Here is a 20611-nt window from a genome sequence, read left to right on the forward strand (position 1 = left end):
GCTCTTTCTTTTGTCTGAGTTGTTTTAATGCGCCGTAGAAGAGTTTTTGGTTTTCCCTATAATTTTTTGTCATTTTTTGTCCAAATATCTCCCATGACCTTTCCTTTCCTGCTTTCACCGCTATTTTAACCTCTTTCCTTTTTTCTTTATATGCTTCGTAATCTTCCGGGTGTTTTGTGCTTAGGTATCTTTTCCATTTGTCTTTTTTGTTCTTTATTTTCTCTCGTATTTCTTCCGTCCACCATTCTGTTCTCCTCATGTTAGTGTTTGCTATTTTTGCTTTCCCGCAAGTTTCCTCAGCTGCTTTGATTATGCTGGTTTTTAGATATTCCCATTTTTTTTCTATATTTGTATTTTTTGCCCTACCTTTCAAAGTATTATCTAAGTTTTCTTGGAATTTCTTCTTATATATTTCCTCTTTTAATTTGTAACTTTTTATTTTTTCATTTACTACCTTTCTTCTCTTTTCTTCTTTTTCCTCTGTTGTTCTCATTCTCATTATTACTAGATGGTGGTCACTGCCAATCTCCGAGCCTCTTTTCACTTTCGTATCCTGTACTCTTTTCCATTTGTTGCTGCTTACCAAAAAGTAATCTATGATTGATTTTTCGTTTCTGCTGTCTTGTACTCTCGTGTATTTGTGTACTTCTTTATGTTTAAATTTTGTATTTGTTATAACTAGTTTATTCTCCATACATATTTCTATATTATAAAACGAATCTATTCGTATAAATTTTATTGAATTTGAGTGACATTATATTTTCCATAAGATGTGTGCGATGTCCTTTAAATGAAGTAATCTATAGTCCGTGTCAAAATATTTTATAAAACGGTATATTAATCCTTTTACACAGTTATTTGTATTTGAGTATTATCATTAAATTTCAAGAGGTGGACAGTGGACATACTGAATAGCAGGTATATTAATTAAAAGTACAATAGATTAAAATGTATTAATTTCTACCTGGGCCGAAAACTTAATAACGCCATTCAAATACAAATGACTTCGTAATAAGCTTAAGATTAAGGTCTTATAAAATATTTTCTTACTACTATAGGTATTATTATAGTTTATACTCCATGTAATATAAGGGAATAAAGTGAATATTACAATAATTTTATAATCAAAAATACGACAATAACCAATTATTGACGGAAACGTAGTTTGTGACAAGAGTGTTCATTTTATTTCATAGAAAAATATTATACGGGGTGGTTTATTGTATTCGCCTCGGTCTCTGCACGGAAAACGACTTGATATTTTAAAAAAATTTCTTCATAGAAATATACTGGACCATTAACACTACAATCTAAAAATAATGTGAATTATGGAGGGTGCTCCAAAAGATAGTATATCAAAGTTATATTTTTTCTTATGGAACACCCTATATCAGGTAACATTTTTTAATTTCCCTTAAAAAATAAGCTGTACTTTTATAAGGGCATAAGAGGGTTCTCTATACCTACGTTCAGGGTGTTTTGATTTATTTCGATTTTTATAAAAATGTAACGTTTTAGAAAAAAGTATCAGTGACAAATTTTTTTCTTGGATCTTAATAATAGACTACTCAGCGTTTTAAATAGATATTTATTGTAGCAAAATTTTGTACAGGGTGGTCAAAATAATACATTGTTCTATTAACAATATTCAAGGTGTAATAACGTACTTATGTTAAATGAAACGTCCTGTATTTTATTAGTTTATCGTATGTAAAATTTACTTAGCTTCCAATCTTTGTTAAGGTTTCCTATACCTATCTTTGTACATGGTGGTCAAAATATTAGACTGTTCTATTAACAAATTGAACAACCTAGGGATTTATAGATATTTCGTATATCTCAAAATTTAAGACCTTTATGACATCTCGAATAAAGTTTTCTTCTTAAAATAAACCCAAAAATCACCCCCTTAAATATTTTACTTTACTTTTGAAACGTTGTGTATATAAAGATTACCTTTTATTTTTTTATTTATTTATTATTTAGTTGTCGATCAACAACAGACCAGATCTTTGTGCTAAGGCAAATACTGGAAAAAACCAATGAATTCAATATCGACACATACCATATTTTCGTAGATTTCAATCGGCCTATGATATTTTCCTAAGAAATAAATTGTATGAAGTCATGGATAATGTCCACATCTTTGCTGGCGAGGTGTACTGGCGAGATGTGCTGGCGTGTTTAACATAGCTCTGGAAAAGGCGATCAGACATGCCCAAATAGACAACAGAGGAAATATTTTTAATAAGTCATCCCAAATTTTGGCATACGCAAATGACGTGGACCTAATTGCTCGCACAAAACGCAAGCTAGAAGAAATGTATACCACCTTCTTAAATTCCTCAAAAAGTATGGGCCTGCAAGTAAACGAGGAGAAAACTAAGATGATGGCATCAACACCCAACAATAGAGCCAGAAACATCGGTCACCAATTCACGGTTGATAACTCTACTTTTAAGTGGTGGACAAATTCACATACTTAGGCTCCCTGATCTCAAAGGAGAACGTCATGACGGAAGAAATCAAGCGAAGGATAATCCTAGCAAACAAATGCTATTTTGGACTAAGTAGACATATTATGAAAAGCAAAAACTTACGACCAAAAAACAAAAATAACCATATACAAAACCCTTATACAACCATTGTTGACATATGGATCAGAGACATGGACCATCTCCAAGGCTGATGAAAACCTTATGCTTATATTTTAACGAAGGATCCTCAGAGGAATATTCGTTGGCATCTGTGAAAATGGCATTTGGGGGATGAGGTACAACTACGAGGTATACCACAGATATAAACAAAAATTTGGTGGTAAAGACGTAGTAGGTATCTCTTATAAGAATAGGAAAATTAAGATAAGCAGGACATCTAGCAAGATCACAGCAGAACAACCCTTCTAGAAGAGCCCTTATGTCACAATCTGTGGGAAGTAGAAATAGGGGTAGGCCAAAACTCAAATGGAACGATGGTGTAGATGAGGATGGGAGAAAAATAGTCGCAGCAAACTGGCAACGGTTGGCAATGGGTAGGACTGACTGGCGTAATAGAGTTGGGAAGGTCGAGGCTCTTTCATACGGCTGTAGCACCATTGATGATGATGATGATTATTTATTATATTTATTACATTAGGTAGCTTTTATTTATTTTATTACCTTGTATCTAAAAATTTAAAACGTTTTAGACATACGTTCATATAAAATAAACCAAAGAATCCGCTTAAATAGTATACCTTACTTTTGAAACACCCTGTATATTGACTAACATCTGTTTAAGTGTATCTAAATTTGTGAGTTTTATTGCTAAAAAGTACGCTTAAGATGCGCCTGATCGATCTTTCCAAATTCAAATTGTTTCTCCTGTTTTTTGCGCACAATTTCCACAGCCGGTTCAGTCAATTTGACTAAATAAAAATAAAGGAAATAAAAAATGTAGTATGTCAAAGTGTGTAAATAATTTATTTCTTTAGCTGAGCGCTTTCGACATAAACGTCATCATCGGAGCTAATGCTGAAATAAAAAAAGAGGTCTTGTAAGAAAAAGAAGTACAAAACTCTTTTTTTACTTACGTCAAATAGTAAAAAAGTGCCACTACAGCATTGAGGTGTTATCATTTGCATCTTGTGAATATAAACATGAATTTTGGTTGGAAATGCTTTGTCCTCCGTACAACCCCAAACAGTAAAAACAGAAAAAAAACGGCCACATTACACGTTACACAAAACTTTTTTTTTCTTTTTTCATGGCATAGGTATCACCCATCCATTGTTGGCGTAGTAGAAACAGCTGAAATTACGTAAAATGGGAGCGCTACATTGTATGTTGAATAACTTTTTTGTTTATGGGAAACAACTAATTTCTGGCTTCCGCCGGGAGGTAGAACAAACCTAGCACTAAGTGGCTATCTGCTTGAATATTCCGGAAAGTTTTTGTTTTCGAGTGGGCCATACAAGTTTATGTCAAGTTAAAAAACCACATATTTTTTTCAATAATTCTTTTATTTTTTAGAACAAACTTCAAAATTACAGAACAAACTAGAACAAACCTAGCACTAACTGCTACAGTTGTGAAAAAATATATTGGGAACTGGGGCAATACAGGTTTACAGACATATTAGTATCTTAATTTTTGATAAGGTATCTTATAGCTTTAAAATCCAGACATGATTGAATTCGATTCAAAATGACAACTTTTGAAATTTGGCGCGGCCACGACAATTTTCGTTCCTTATTTGTATTACAACATCACTAGGTAGCTTATTAAAAACTAAGATTGTAATGTAAAACCAATTTTGCAAATACATTTAGTGCTCTGAAGATATTGGTTGGACATAGTGAAATTAAATAACATATTAATAATGTTTTATAATTCACAAAATTTATGACCTAACAACTTTTAAATTAGTAATATAAACGTTTACCATACTTTGAAAAAGTGTGATGCAGTTCCAGACTAAACGTCAGCCAATTACAATTTTTACTTATAAGCCCCAAAAACAACACCCATCATGAACTTTCCAGCCGTGAGACCTTACATACTTTAAAAACATTACTATTGTCAGATATGTCCTCAAAATCACCAATAGTCAATAGGCACAACAGTTTGGGGACATGTCCTCAAACTAACCGTTTCCCAAAAAGAAAGTTTGAGGACGGTCCCCAAACTTGACTAATGTCCTCAAACTCACCATTAAGTAACCGATACTGTCCCCAAACTTTACGAGTTACATATATATATATATATATATATATATATATATATATATATATATATATATATATATATATATATATATATAATAACAAGTAGATTAGGCCAGGTCCGAAAAATAGCGTAATGCGGAGCAGTTCAGGTTGGTGGTCTATCTATATCTATCTCTCTTTACCGGCGCTTAGCTTTCTCTTTCTAGCATATGATGGCCGCCGCCTCTGTGTCTGTCGTTCCATTACTCCCACCTCTTGCTAGATACGCTCACACTCGTACGACAGACAAAGATAGCTACAGTAGGAAAAATGAAAGAATACCCATGAACGAACATATAAAACACGCTGTATTTTCCTGTCACCGTGTCACACAAAAAATTGACCGGCGCAAGTACATGTAATAATTATTGTTACATGTACTTGCACTGGACAATTTTCTTTGTGACACGGTGACAGGAAAATACAGCGTGTTTTATATGTTCGTTCATGGGTATTCTTTCATTTTTCCGACTGTAGATCACTGTACTTGATATTAGCGTTACAGCCCGATGCATTGAGTGGCATATCCCTAGCCTGGTCTATTGTTAACATGTTTCTGGTTCTAAGGGCCTCATATAAAAGTTCCTATGTAACCAGCGTTGCTAGAGTTGGTACAATTGTACCAATTTGATACAATTAACAACCAAACTTTTGATACTAAAGTATCCTAAAGTAAAAACCTAAAATTTTGTGATATAAGAAATTTGCTTCAAATAACATTAAACGACGTTTTTTAAAGTTTTTGTATACAAAATGTGTTGGTTTAGTACATTTTGTGTCACTATTCCAGTCATTCCAGTGTACCTATTTACAAAAATTTCTCTGGCGGGGCGACATCTAGTGAGTGTTGCTAAAATTTTTAAAAATCAAATTCGGGCTCTCGCCAAATATTAAACTGCAACAAGCGCTCCCACCAAAATTTTGACTGTCACTTTTGGGAAGAGATTATTAATATTTACACTTGGATTCGAAACTCCAAAATGATGTGCTTTATATTAATCTTATTACATGCTATCACAATGATCTGTGAACGATTTCCGCATTTTACATTTTGACAGAATCAAAATCGGTGACATAAAAACTCCTATAGTCCTGTCACTATACAACATAGTCGATTGGTTGACTTTTTTACAATGTGTCATTGAGTCAATTTAATTATTTAGGTTGACATTGATACAAAAATTAAAATGTGAATTCTTACTGGTCAGACATTGAAATGGTGAATCAGTCGATTAAGGTATATGCTAGAGTAAAGAAAGGATGTGAAGAAAAACCCACGGTAAGAACAATTATAATTTTCTACTCTTAAATTAGTATGTTAATAAGTTAAAACATCAAGAGAACAAAAGATTATATTATATTGTTTCTGAAACGAAAATAATAAAATACTAGTAGGTACTTATACAAAAAGAATTTTAAAATGCACTAGAACAAAGCCTTGATAACTAAGGTACCTACATTTAACATCCCGTATCATCATACGGGAACCATACAGTCAGCAAATGTGTTGAAAATAACAGAAGGTTAACAATAATTATAAAATTTGTTAAATGGAATGTTGAAGGAATGATTTTTGTACATTTTTTAAATTCATTTAAGTATACTGAATCAGAAAATCAAGCGGCGAAATCTGGCCGTCTCAGAACTGACCACAGGAGATACAGAGCGAAAAGGCTATAGATCAGACCGTTATCGACAGTACCAGCACAACTGGCGTTTACACAGAAGTCAGAAAAGCAAGGGGAAACCACCTCAATATTGTATCGCTGTTAATGTAATCAATAGGGCTAAGGAAACAGATAACCTTGGCCCTCAGAGTCTAAAAACTGGTCCTCAAATGCTCAGACAGCCCGAAGAATCACTTCTTCTCCTTAACGTGCCCTATCAAGTCCCCTTGACCTTGGCGATTAACTTGGCGAAACTCTCTCTGTCCTGAGCTATTCTAAATAGTTGTTCTGCTTTCTTTATTCCTGTCCACTCTCTGATATTCTTCAACCAAGAGGCCTGCTTTCTACCAATTCCTGTGCGTCCTTCGATTTTACCCATCGTAATAAGTTGAAGAATATTATATCGGTCTCCTCTTAGAAGAATCAGTCCGGAGTAAAATTAAAATTTTAACATGAAATGTAAAAAAGAACGAATCAGAAAGGAAAAACAAAATTTGATAGAATAAATGAAAACCCTCATTATAAAGTTGTCATAATTAAAACATAAACAAGAACTCCGGATGTTCTTGGTGCATTTGAGTGATGAAAATTTCCTCATTGTTTTTTATTCCAGTTATCTCTTTCGGACAACGTTTTTAGTTTTAGTCAACCATTGCAGATTTCAGATATCCGTTGTTTAAAAATCAACTTCATAGCCTCTTTTAATTACCATTTTTTAAATAGTTCTACAATGTTATCGTTGAATAAAAGTTGATCAATTTTCAGGTTCCTTATGATATTACAACGAATAAAGAAGATTTCGAAGATTTAACATTTTACTTAAGCTCAAGATGTACTTTAAACAACGTATCTGGATTCAGGAAAGTATCATTTAAGATTATTAAATCCTGGTCCAAATAATTGCACCACATAACACGTGACAAAATTTACCAAAATATCTTTGCTAAATTATTAAAAAAAAAAAAGAAATTAAAACATGAAACGTGAAACACGTCCGCCCATCAATGAAACGAGTGTGATTCATGCGCATGAAACATTTTCATTTTCTTGAAACGTGTTTCATGAAATAGGTTTGCTCTATTTTTCGGTTTCACTTTCATCGTTTTGAACAATTTAATTACGTGCGTAAAATGAATCTATCTATTAGCCTTGTGACATCCAATATTGGACATAGGCCTCCCCTTCGCTTCTCCATCTTTCTCTATTCTGAGCCATGTGCATCCATTTTGAGCCGGTTTGGTGTTTTAGGTCATCTACCCATCTCATCTGTGGTCTCCCTCTCTTTCGTTTATATGTTCATGGTCTCTACTAATAATTTTATTCCATCTTTCGTCTTTTTGTCTAATCGTATGACCGGCGAATTTCCATTTTAGTTTAGTTAGCTGTTTGGCGAGTAGCATCTTTAATTTTTGTGATATTTCTTACCTAGGAATTCCTTTTTCTATCTGACAGTCTTACGTTGATCATTTGTCTTTCCATTGCTCTTTGTGTTTTCGAAATTCTGTCCATATTCGCTTTTGTGAACGTCCATGTTTGACATCCATATGTAAGGACCGAAAGAACACATTGGTCGTAGATTTTCGTTTTTAGATATTGAGGGTATTTTTTGTTCTTCAATATGAAGCTGAGCTTACCAAACGAGGCCCACGCTAACTTCATTCGTCTCTTTATTTCTGCTGTTTGGTTGTCTCTATTCAATTTTATTATTTGTCCCAAGTATATGAATTCATTCACTTCTTCTATTTTCCTCTATTTGAGTAAAATGAATACCGACCAACAATTTAATATTGCATTGGTTGTTGTGGTATTGTGGTGGACCAGAATGAAGAGGTGTATCCACAATTATAACCTGGAGAGGTACTTGAATAGACAATAACAAGAAAGTATCTTTTTTCTTTAAACTAGGACCTACAATAGACAATAGAATATAAAGTAAATGTTTGTATATTCATGATGATTACTTAATTTCTTTGCAACCAAATATGTACTGTGTTTATGATTTATGTCATTGTATGGATACGCCCAATAACGCCATTTTCTTTTTCTTTTTTTGGACAGTAACATAGCCACCTTTACTTAACAAGCCATGAAGTTGAAACTTGGCAACATCTAATGGTAGACCGGTTAAGTCTGTCAGTTCTCATTTGTTTGTATACAATATTCACCATATACCGGGTGTCCACTTATATTTTCTCCCATTTTAACTGCCTATAACTTCTAAACGGCTTAAGATAGAAATATGCGGTTTTCGCTGAAATCTTTTATTTTAGTAAAAGTTTTGTCTGAAAGGATTGAATTTTTTATATCGCTTTCAAATCGCAAAAAACGTTGTTGACTTTTTTTTAATGGAACACCCAGTATATTTTTTTTGTAAATTGAAAGAAATGTCATTCACCTATCCAGCTATATAAAGTTTTTCAAAATCGGTTGTCAAATCACTGAATAATTAATTTTTTAAATGAGAGGTGCAACGTGGATATCACATACCTGAATAACATAACTATTTAAGCAAATTGATACTATGTATGTTATGTGATTTCCACATTGCATCTCTCATTTTAAAAATTAGTTGTTCAGTCATTTGACAACCGATTTTAAAAAAAATTATATCGCTGGATAGGTAAATGACCGTTTTTTTCCAAGTTACGAAAAAATATACTGAGTGTTTTAATAAAAAAAGTCAACAACGTTTTTTTTAAATCCGCCATTTTTTATTTAAAAGCGATATAAAAAATGGTCATTTACCTAAAAGCTTGAAAAAATGGTCATTTACCTATCCAGCGATATAATTATTTTTAAAATCGGTTGTCAAATGACTGAGCAATTAATTTGTAAAATAAGAGATGCAATGTGGAAATCACATAACATACTATCAATTTGTTTAATTATGTTATTTAGGTATGTGATATCCACGTTGCACCTCTCATTTTAAAAATTACTTACTCAGTGATTTGACAACCGATTTTGAAAAACTTTACAACGCTGGATAGGTGAATGAATTTTCTTTCAATTTACAAAAAAAAATATACTGGGTGTTCCATTAAAAAAAAGTCAACAACGTTTTTTTAAAAAATCCGCCATTTTTATTTTCGTATTTAAAAGCGATATAAAAAATTCAATCCATTCAGACAAAACTTTTACTAAAATAAAACATTTCATCGAAAACTGCATATTTCTATCTTGAGCCGTTTAGAAGTTATAGGCAGTTGAAATGGGGGAAAATATAAGTGGACACCCGGTATTTACAGAGAAACTGAAAAATTTTACAATGTTTCGTGCTACAAATTATAAAGAGCTTTAAAAGGTATGTTACTAAGGTGATTCTAGTTCAAACAGTTTGTTTTTTGCAGTAAAGGAGAGACAACTGGAGCAGATTACTATGATTATTTGCAAAGGGATGGTTTGTGCTTAGCAACGGATTCAGTAAAATGTATTTATTATCACCTTTGTTTAACATTTGAATTTATTATTAACAATCCCAATCTTAAAAAATTATTTTTGCAAAAAAATTATTGTCACTTAATGTTATTATGATCTTTGTTAATGAAAAGTTTACAACAGCATGAAGGATTTCACTTAAATTTTGAATTTTAGTGTGAATATAGGGAAAATACCTTCAAAGTTTATTCTGCTGTTATAAAAATTATGTGTAATATTGTTTTAAATAATTATACAAAAATAGCAGCCATCAAAGTAATGAATCTTCAAAAAAGTATAAAAAGAAATATAACGATAAGGGTGATAACAAAAAAGAAAGTTATCTACTCTAAACCCCAACAATGCACATCAAACATTGTCACCAATTGTTTTTATAGTTATTTCTAGTGATATTTTGCATATAATTTAAAATAAGATATTATTTATTTAAAATAAAGTATTTTACACATTTTCTTGTCATTGTTTCTTTTTTTGTATAATAAACGTTATTTACAACGAATTACTTTTAATTTGATTTTGTAAAAGCTTCTAGTAAATATATTTTCCTGTTGGACTTAAAAAATACTATAAATTTTTGCTTGAATTTGTAATTTAAAATCGTGGTTTCGAAAGCGGTAGTCCGAAAGTCAGACTACCGACGTCATCAATTGCGACGTTACCTTTTTCTCTTCATGGCTTGTAAAGTAAAGGTGGCTATGACAGTAACAAAAGAGTGTCACAACAGCAAGGACCTCGTCATCAACACTTTTCACTGTTGACTATACATATTTCATTTTTGTTTCTTTGATTAGTACATAACATGAAACGGTTTAGTTTTTTACAATTTACCTAAGTATTTGTTTCATGTTTCATATTTCTTTGGCGTGCGGCCTCCCGCTTTAGACCACAGTATTAAAAACAAACAGTAGCGCCACTCTCGTCGGCGCCTTTGAAGTTGTTGCAGTCTTGTTTTGTAGAGGCAGCCATCTTGTTCTCTGTCATCCGAGGCGAAAAGGTACGACCGGAGTGGCTTAATGAAAAATATTTCTGGAATTCAGAATTAGTTACTAATTTAGGGCTTATTTAGAAATATTCGACGAGTTCAATAGATCAAATAAATTATCAAATCTTTGAATGATTTTAGTAGTTCCAACAGCTTAAAAGGCAACATATTAAAACAAACGTACAAGGTTAAACCAGCAGCAACTGTGCTACTACACACCTGAGTTGCTAGTCAAACCTTCAAGATTGAAAGTGTGCAGAATCGCAGTGAGTTCTGCGACTTTTCGCCGGAATCTGCCTGCGCGGAAAAAAATGCGTAACTTTACCAAGCTCGCAGAGTATCGTCGCTGTTTGTTATACAGAGTGAGTCTTATGTACTTATGGAAACACTCAATTATCTCGAAAACGGCTTGCACGATTTTTATAGATTTTTTATATAGGGGTTTTCTAAAGCGGCCGATATTATAATGCTAATTACATTGTTGTCAGCTCTTCCGTTTTTCTGGAAATATAATGAACTCTCTTATTTCAAATAGAATACCCTGTATATTTTTTGCGTTTTGAAGTCATTAAGAAATACTCATTATTTTTTATGTTATATTCCCTATACCTAAATGCCATAATTTAGGAGTTATTGCTACATTTATTAAAAAAAAATTAAACAACTTATAAACATCAATTCTTTCGGCCCGGGTTAGACATTGTTTTACATTCTTTGGATCAATAGGAACAAAAAAGGTCTTTTTAATATTTCTCTAAAATTAATCGTTTTCGAGTAAAAAACAATTTAAAACTGAAAAAAATCGAATAATGCCAATTTTCAAGGTTCAAAAACACAAGTAAAAAATATAATTTTTGAAATTACGAAGCAATTAAATTCAAGCTCAATTCTTCTTCTAATAGCTTGCCATAAGAGTTTTTGGCTCGTTTTTTTTCTAAAACATTGCTTTTTAATTGTTAATGACATATGAGAGGACGGGCGAGCATTTACAACTAAAAAACAATGTTTTACAATAAAACAAGCTCAAATTACTTATCGGTAGCTGATAAAATAAGGCTTGAACTTGAATTTGGATACTTCGCAGTTTCAAAAATAATATTTTTTATTTATGTCTTTGAACCTTGAAAATCGTCATTATTCGATTTTTTTTCAGTTTTAAATTGTTTATAACTCGGAAACGATTAATTTCAGAGAAAAATTATAGAAGATCTTTTTTGTTCAAAATGGTCCAAACAACCGAAAACAATGTTTACCCGGGCCAATAAAATTGATTTTTAAAATTTATTTTTTTTTTAAATAAATGTAGCAATAACTCCGAAACTATAGCATTTATGTATAGGAAGTATAACATGAAAAATAATCAGTATTTCTTAAGGATTTCAAAACGCAAAAAATATACAGAGTGTTCTATTTGAAATAAGAAAGTTTATTAGATTTCCAGAAAAACGGAAAATCTGACAACAATGTAATTAGCACTGTAATATCGGCCGCATTAGAAAACCACTATCTACCAAAATCTATAAAAATCGTGTAAGCCATTTCCGAGATAAATGAGAGTTTCCATACATAAAACTCACTCTGTATATACTGGGATTAGACATTAGAGTTTGTTTTGATTTGAGGCATTTATGTGATGACGAGTAGTCTGTTCCACGTATTGCGGTGTTGTATTTTTCTCATTGCATCTTTCAGTGCGTCACAGTTTTCCGATTTCTTTCTAACGAATTAAATTGTATGCACGTCCGTGATTATAGACATTTATTCTGGTTGTCCATAGACGGCGCTATAATCGAAAAAAAAATTATTTACGAATTATATAATATATCTACGAATATAATCTGTACAATTTATAAGACTATACAAATCAAAGAAAATACCATTTTATAAATGCAATAAACACAATTGATTTGTTTTTATTCCAAATTGCAAATAAAATGTGACAACTGTCAGATTGAACTAAAATGTCATGTTAGAATAAATGTTATAAATGTGTGTTATCACGGACTTTTTGAAGTTATACTTCTTTACCGGCGATAGAGGGTAAATTTTTATATGGGAAAACCTAGCGACCGGGCGCATGCGCATTATAACTTTGTTCTGATTGGATGTTCAAATGACATGTCAAAAATTATTCAATATGGTGGCTGTGGCACAGCTGTAGTTAGATTATTTATGGTTGTTGCGTTTTAAAATTTGTGTGAAAAGAAACAACAAACAAAAGTTAGTTAATAGTTATACTGTCTTTTTAAATAGTTTTCATATACCTATATTTTTGGACTTTTGGACTATTTTGGACAAGGAAAACTCATTCTAATTTGGTAAGTACCTAGTTTTTATTATAATCATATTGTAATTATACATTTGGATTAGGTTGAAATACATACATTTATTTTCTCAAGAATGCGGATTTTAGAGAGAAATCCCAAATTAGGTTCGATTTTTATTTTTAAATTATGATTTTTTGGCGTAGATTTATTTATCTAGTAGGTATGTAATGCTTTGATTTACATACTTAATTTGATTACCAACAAAAGTTCTACCAATCTTCATCTAATATATTGTTTTCTTACTGTTTTGTTATATTTTTATATTTTCTTCCACAAAATTTAAACTACATAATTTTCAAAACAAGTGTCAAACAGTAAAACGTTCAGTTACCGTATTTTTCCACATGATAAATAATGTGCGATTGGACGAGTGAGTCTACGCTTCGATTACGAGTCAAAGCGGCACGAAATTCAAGGGTTCAATTCCCGATGCAAGTTTTATTTTTTTATTTTTTTATGCATATTATGATTGTAAGTATATTTGTTATATAATTTTTTTTTCAGCAAATGCGTATTTAAAATTTTTGCCAACAATTATTATCGTCCAGAAATCATTTTTTCTTTGTGGCATTTTTCAATGTGTTTGTGTGCGTTTTATTTTATTTTTTTAAATTTTTGGTATAGTCTTAAAAATCACATAATATGTAGTAGAAGTATAACTTCTTACGTGCGTACAAAGTACACACACATTCTTGTTTTCTATCATTTGTGACGAACTGAAAAATGCCCATCAAAAGGACTTTATAACGTGAACGATATAATTTTCACTACTCCCAGATGGATATCTAAAGGTCGCGCCTTGTATGTTCTGCGATACCTACTCAAATTTTATCGATAGAGAAGTCATGCTTAACAATTATTATTAGAGCCCAATTTTAATTGTTTCTATTATACATACTAAATAAAATTCCAAGTAACAAAAAGTTTATTTCAGGTTTCATAAAGTATTCAATGTAAATTCATTACAGGCTGATATATTCGATATAATTGCAAAACCTGTAATAACGAGGTAAGTTCCATATTCTCCTCTTTATATTTCTTTGTCTATGCCTTTTCGCTAATTTTTCTAGGTCTTCCTCTCCTTCTTCTTCCTCTTGGTGAACATTATGAAATCTGTTTTCGTAGTCTTCCTTTGTTTTTTTGTTGTTGTATCGTAGACTGATTTTCACTTGCTGCTACACTTCCACCATGTAGTCCTGTCGCCAGTGGGGGTACAACGGCCTCCTTAATTCAGATGAACTTACCCAGGTTTTTTTATGTATTTTGACCCATAGAACACGAATTTTTTGGGTAACAGTCGATCCGAATGTCGATAAGATTGTTATAAACAAAGAACTCGAGGAATCACATAACAGCGATTTTTCGCAAAACAAAACATTTTTTTGTATTTTTTGGGCCATTTTAAGCAAAAAATGTTTGTACAAGTTTTTTCGTAGGATGCATAGTTTTCGACATAAACGCGGTTGAACTTTCAAAAAATCGAAAAAATGCAATTTTTGAACCCGAATAACTTTTGATTGAAAAATAAAATAGCAATTCTGCTTTCCGCATTTGAAAGATCAAGTAAAATTCTATCGGTTTTGATTACTTTCATTGCTAAAAATTAATTTTTTTATTGTTAAACAAAGCTATAAACACATAGTGATTTGCATTTCTTATTTAAAATCGAACGAGTAGGCGAGCATACAGACAATTTCTACGTAGATTACGTACATTAAAACACATGCATTGGGCACGGGAAACACTATGTGTTTATGGCTTTGTTTAACAAATAAAAACTTAATTTTTAGCAATGCAAATAATCAAAACCGATAGAATTTGACTTGAACTTTCAAATGCAGTAAGCAGAATTGCTATTTTATTTTTTAATGAAAAGTTATTCGGGTTCAAAAATTGCACTTTTTCGATTTTTTGAAAGTTCAACCGCGTTTATCTTGAAAACTATGCATCCTACGAAAAAACTTGTAAGACCATTTTTTGCTGAGAATCACCCAACAAATACAAAAAAATGTTTTGTTTTGCGAAAAATCGCTGTTACGTAATTCCTCAAGTTCTTTTTTATTACAATCTTATCTACATCCGGATCAACTGTTACCCAAAAAATTCGTGTTCTACGAGTAAAAATACATAAAAAAACTTGGGTAAGTCCATCTGAATTAAAGAGGCCGTTGTACCCCCCTGGCAACAGGACTAATGTGAACAAGTCGAATCACAGTTCAGATGTGATAATATTATTAATATTATAATAATATTTTACCTAATATTTTTGTAAATTATATCTTGGTGGTTAGCATGTAAACTTCACGTAAGCACTGATGATGACTGGTAAACCAGTCGAAAACTAGTTATGTGATTGTGATGTAGCCCTTTTTAGGGATTTTAAATATACCTTTTATAAAGGATTTTACTATTTTTTGTATTACATGGTATACAGCCAACTACAGGAAAACTTTTCCTTGTGGATTTTTAATTATTGTCTTGTTGTCGTAGGGGAGCCCAAGCGGGTAATTTTTGCAGTTACTGGAGCGCGTCAGATTATTACATGGGGAGAAACCTTGTACCCTGAAAATGTATCTCTACCATATATTGGCTCTTAATGCAGGGGAGTTCGTTAAGTTCGTTAAGGGGGGCCCGAATAATATCTATCCTTAGAAAAATTCGAAATTTTCAGATTAAGATAAGGTAAGTTAAGTAAATACATGCAAAAGAGTGTATATTTAAAAAATCTGATGATTTGAACGTGGGTGGGTCCCAAAGTTTCTCAAGAAAAAAGCGAATATTTCGCGAAATGAATGACAGATGAACTTTTCAGGGCAGCAGTCAACAAAGTCAGAATGGCCATGTTAGTGTCCAACATCCATAACGGATAGGCACCATAAGAAGAAGAATGACAGATCGAAAAACTAAAAAATACGTGCTCAATATTTTTCAAAAATCTATCGAATGATACCAAACACGACTTCCCACGGAGAGGGGTGGGGGGTAAATTTAAAATTTTAAAATGAAATTAAAATGACAGATCGAAAAACTGAAAAATACACTTATTCAATATTTTTGAAAAATCTATCGAATGGCACTAAACACGACCCCCCACGGAGGTGGGGTGGGGGTTACTTTAAAATCTTAAATGAGAGCCACCATTTTTTATTGCAGATTTGGATTCCTTACGTAAAAATAAGTAACTTTTATATGAGGCATTTTTCGAATTATGGATAGATGGCGCTATCATCTAAAGAAACGATTGTTGGAAATGGAAAATTAAATTAAAAATGGAAAGTCCCCACTAAAATGGAAAACTTTACTTAACTTGTTTTGGTTTTAGGACCTACTCTTCACAACCCAATAGGTCCCCATAACGCTCGAGTGACTGCACATTTAGCATACTTTGCTCCCCTACCATTGCTAACTTCATCGGTTCTAAACCCTTTACCTGTAATATGATATAGGTAGCCATAACCTTCAGCTATGATTGTGATGAGATATCTCCATGAAGCATTTATTTTTTGCTCAATTTCTTTTCTTCTCATAGAAAATTTGTCTTGATATTTGACTTCAATGTGTTTGACTGTGTATTTGACTTGGTGTGTAGAACATTGCAATACATATTTAGACACTTTTCTATTTTAGTGTAATGGATGGATTTAATGGAACCATTTTTGCATACGGGCAGGTATGGACAGATTTCTAAACACTATTAAAAAAATGTTCAGTCTTAGGAATGATTTTTGTACCTTCTATTTTAGAATGGTAAAATTACTAATAGAATAGAAATAGTAGAATTCTAAAATAGTAGTAGAGATTTGTACCATACAATTTGTAATACCAGAAAATCTGGAGCTACAATAGACACATTCATTTGTAGACTGGTAGTGGGAAAACCTATACAATGACTGGTTCGGCAAGTAATTATGATGAAAGGGGAATTATTCCAAGAAGTATACAGTATATTTTTCAATACTATGAAAACGTAAGTCCATTATTAAGTATTTATATAGTTTTATACATGTTTTATGTTTTGGTCTAACTTAATTAGTCAGAAAACAGAATGTAATACACTGGCGAAGCATCCATGTAACCACTGTTACTATTGGTAACAGTTAAAAATCTTGCAACTAAATATTTTATGACGATGAATAATTCTATTTACCAATATTTTTACCAATAGAAATATATTATTATATTATGTGGTAATATTACCTAACTTAGTAAATATCTCACTAAATAGCCAACTACTCGTAGACACGAAAATATTGGCGAGTTTATGTGACTCCGTTGCACTTTGTTATACTCTGTTACCAGACTCATTTCTGGTGACAATGGTTATATACGCACGCTGGCGCTCGGGACCGGGTAGTGATTGAAAATTTTGAAGAAGCGACGGCATAAGCGCGCTGTGTATCAGTAGAGCTGTTACCAAATTTAAAATTGGTGACAGTACCTATAAAAAGTATGCGTGCAGTTAACCATAGATGAGTGTCGCTTCTTAATCGATCAACTACTTGAAAAGTAATTCTCCTTGTATAATTTTGAAGAAAAAAATGAGATTATTAAAAATGAAAGACCTATTTTAAACAATTTAAAAAAGGAATCAACAAAAGTAGTTCGATATTTTAAATTTAGTTGGTACAGTGAAAATCCTTGGTTATATTATCTTTGCAAGAAAAATATACTGTATTGTTGGGCATGTCTTCTGGTTTCTACAGAAAAATGGGTGGACCAGGTTCACGATTTAAATAGTTTTAGATTTTTAAAAAGGAGACATGAAATTTCTCCGTTACCTACATGTAAGATGTATACCCAATTTGATTCAGTTTGGCAAAACAAAAATCAAAAGTTCTCTTAACCAAGCTTTTAAAGCAAATATTGCTAAACATAATGAGTTTGTTCAAAAATAGATAGGTATATGGTATATCCTTAGCACACTTATAAGAGATACTGTATGTTTTTGGGCCAAACAAGAACTAGCGTTTCGTGATCATTTTGAGTGCGACGACTCTGACAATCGAGGCAATTACGGGGAATTGTTAACATTAATTGCCAAAAAAGATCAAAAATTTTGTCAACATCTAGAAACATCTGTTTTTTCGAGAGTTTCAAGTAATATACAAAATGATATTATTGAAGCTACACTCACCGGCACAAAATTCCGCCACCCAAAATTTTTGATTAAGTTTGACAATTTATAACTTTATTATTTGTGCTCCGATTTTCAAGATTCTTGCACCAGTTTGTAGGTACATGTACATATTCATATTGTTTGGTATTATTCCGGTAACAAAAATTTTTACTTGCATGTCATTGTACAGGGGTGAAAGAAGCGTTGTATTTTCTCCTAATTTTAAAAAATTCTGTGGAAAAATGGAATAGCTGATTTTGTTTCATAGTCCTGTCATATTTTCCCGGAGGCATCACCAACATTTTTTTTTGAATTATCCGAATATCTTTTTCTTGTAAGAGCTGTACCATTTTTTGTAAATAAAAACACTGATTGACTCATACAATTGAGGTTGGATTGATAAGATTAGAATGGCTCGCATACAGCCCAGATCTCAATCATATTGAGCATTTATGGGACGAATAAAAAAAGCAATCTGCCGTCATCCTAGGCCTCCAGAAAAGTTGGTACATTTATGGCCCTTGTAGAGGAATATCGGGCTATTCCCCAAGCAAGGAAAACACATCTTTATTAGATGCTAAACAGATTGCGAGCAGTCGTTGCTGCAAGAGGTGGACATAACCGCTATTGAATTGTTTTGTTTTCTTGTTAAATTTGTTTTGTTTTGTTAATTTTAGTGCGTTTGATATTTTTAATTAAATAAACCTTCAAAGCAGTGTTTTTAATTACAGCTCTTACAAGAAAAGAGATATTCAGATAATTCAAAAAACAAGACCTTAGTGATACCTCCAGGATAATACAAAAAGGGTATGAAACAAAATCAGCCCTCCAATTTTTCCACAGAATTTTTTAAAGTTAGGAGAAAAAACAACGCTTACATTCACTCCCGTATAATGCCATCTAAGCAAAAAATTTTTGTTACCGAAATAATAGCAATTGACATCAATACATGTACCTACAAACTCGTGCAAGAATCTTGAAAATCGAAGTACAAATAATAAAGTTATAGATTGTCAAACTTAATCAAAAATTTTGGGTGGCGGAATTTTGTGCCGGTGAGTGTATATATGTTACAGTGAAAGTTGACGTTTCAGGGAAGGTTAACCTTTACTAGTCACGGTCGACTCTCGCTGGGCATCTTAGTGAAAGTTGAATTCTGAAATAACAAGATCAACTTTCACTAGTGAAGGTTGACCATTCTTAGTGAACGTCAACCTCCCCTACAGCAGTCTAGGGAAAGTTACACAGACGTACAAACAAGATCAACATCCACTAGTGAAGGTTGACAATTCCTATAGTGAATGACAACCTCCTCTACAACAGTCTAGGGAAAGTTAGAGAGAAATAAAAGACTAATCTTAAATCACGTATACTTTTATAACAAAAGTAAATTTAGAATTTGAAAGATGAACAAATAAGAACAAAATAAAACGTGAAACTATAGTCTACAATTTAAAGACTATAATAGAGACGAAAATACTATAGTCAACAATAATAAAATTATTTGTTGCAACATGATAATGCTTTATGGCATTTGGAATTGCATAAAACATTGTTTTTTATGCAGTAACACTTCTTTGTTTGGCACTTCTTGTTACAACTGCACTTAAAAAATCCTTGCCCACTTCCGGTTGACTGAGTAGTAGCAACTGTTCGTAAAGTAAGTGTCTTTTCCATTGGAATTTCATCTTCTTTTATAATGTTTACTGGACAAGTATTAAACTGGGATCTGCAAATAAAAAGATACTTGCAGGCTTAAATGTAAAATTACTAATTATTATACTATGCGGTATTAAATACGTTCAAACAAGTTAAACTTCATAAAAGTATTAAAAATGTAAACTAAATTGACGACAGGTCAAGGTCGTTCGCCCGCCGTGCACATCCGCCAGATGTTCAACATTCCCTAGGCTGATTCCGTGAAGGTTCACCTTCCCTAGTGAAAGCTGATATATATTTTCTACTATCAACATTCACTGGTCATTTCAGTGAAGGTCGACAATCACTAGCGACGGTACACCTTGACTAATATTCAGCTTTCACTGTAACATATATACATTTTGCCATATCTTCATTTTTTTAAATAAGATTTTTTGCATCTGGTTTTGGTAACACTTCAGAAAAAGTCACGCGTCGCCACTGATGTAATAGAAACTGGAAATGTAATACTAGTAAGGCGATAACATATCAACGAGACACCATTTATGTTTTAAAGTTATACGCCAGTTAATGGGAGCAAAAATAGGATATTATCTGCGAATTCTATCCTACTGCATGGATTTTAATGCAATTTTTGGAATAGCATCTAGGTGGTTCCCACCCCTTCTCGGGGGTAGA

The 20611-nt window shown here is 32.3% G+C and overlaps 1 protein-coding gene across 1 annotated transcript in view; it reads left to right on the top strand.

The window, feature by feature from the left end:
* The first annotated feature begins 5781 nt into the window (after window positions 1-5781).
* Window positions 5782-20611, top strand: part of LOC126885341 (uncharacterized) — a 49234-nt gene continuing 34404 nt past the window's right edge. Inside the window, exons 1-5 of the mRNA XM_050651898.1 lie at window positions 5782-6023; window positions 7177-7266; window positions 14088-14167; window positions 16786-16828; window positions 17021-17125. Coding sequence (XP_050507855.1) covers window positions 5961-6023; window positions 7177-7266; window positions 14088-14167; window positions 16786-16828; window positions 17021-17125 — 381 coding nt within the window. The 5' untranslated portion in view covers window positions 5782-5960. The remainder of the gene's footprint in view (window positions 6024-7176; window positions 7267-14087; window positions 14168-16785; window positions 16829-17020; window positions 17126-20611) is intronic.

The sequence above is a fragment of the Diabrotica virgifera genome, chromosome 5 (genome assembly GCF_917563875.1).
Source record: "Diabrotica virgifera virgifera chromosome 5, PGI_DIABVI_V3a".
Taxonomy (NCBI): Eukaryota; Metazoa; Arthropoda; class Insecta; order Coleoptera; family Chrysomelidae; genus Diabrotica; species Diabrotica virgifera.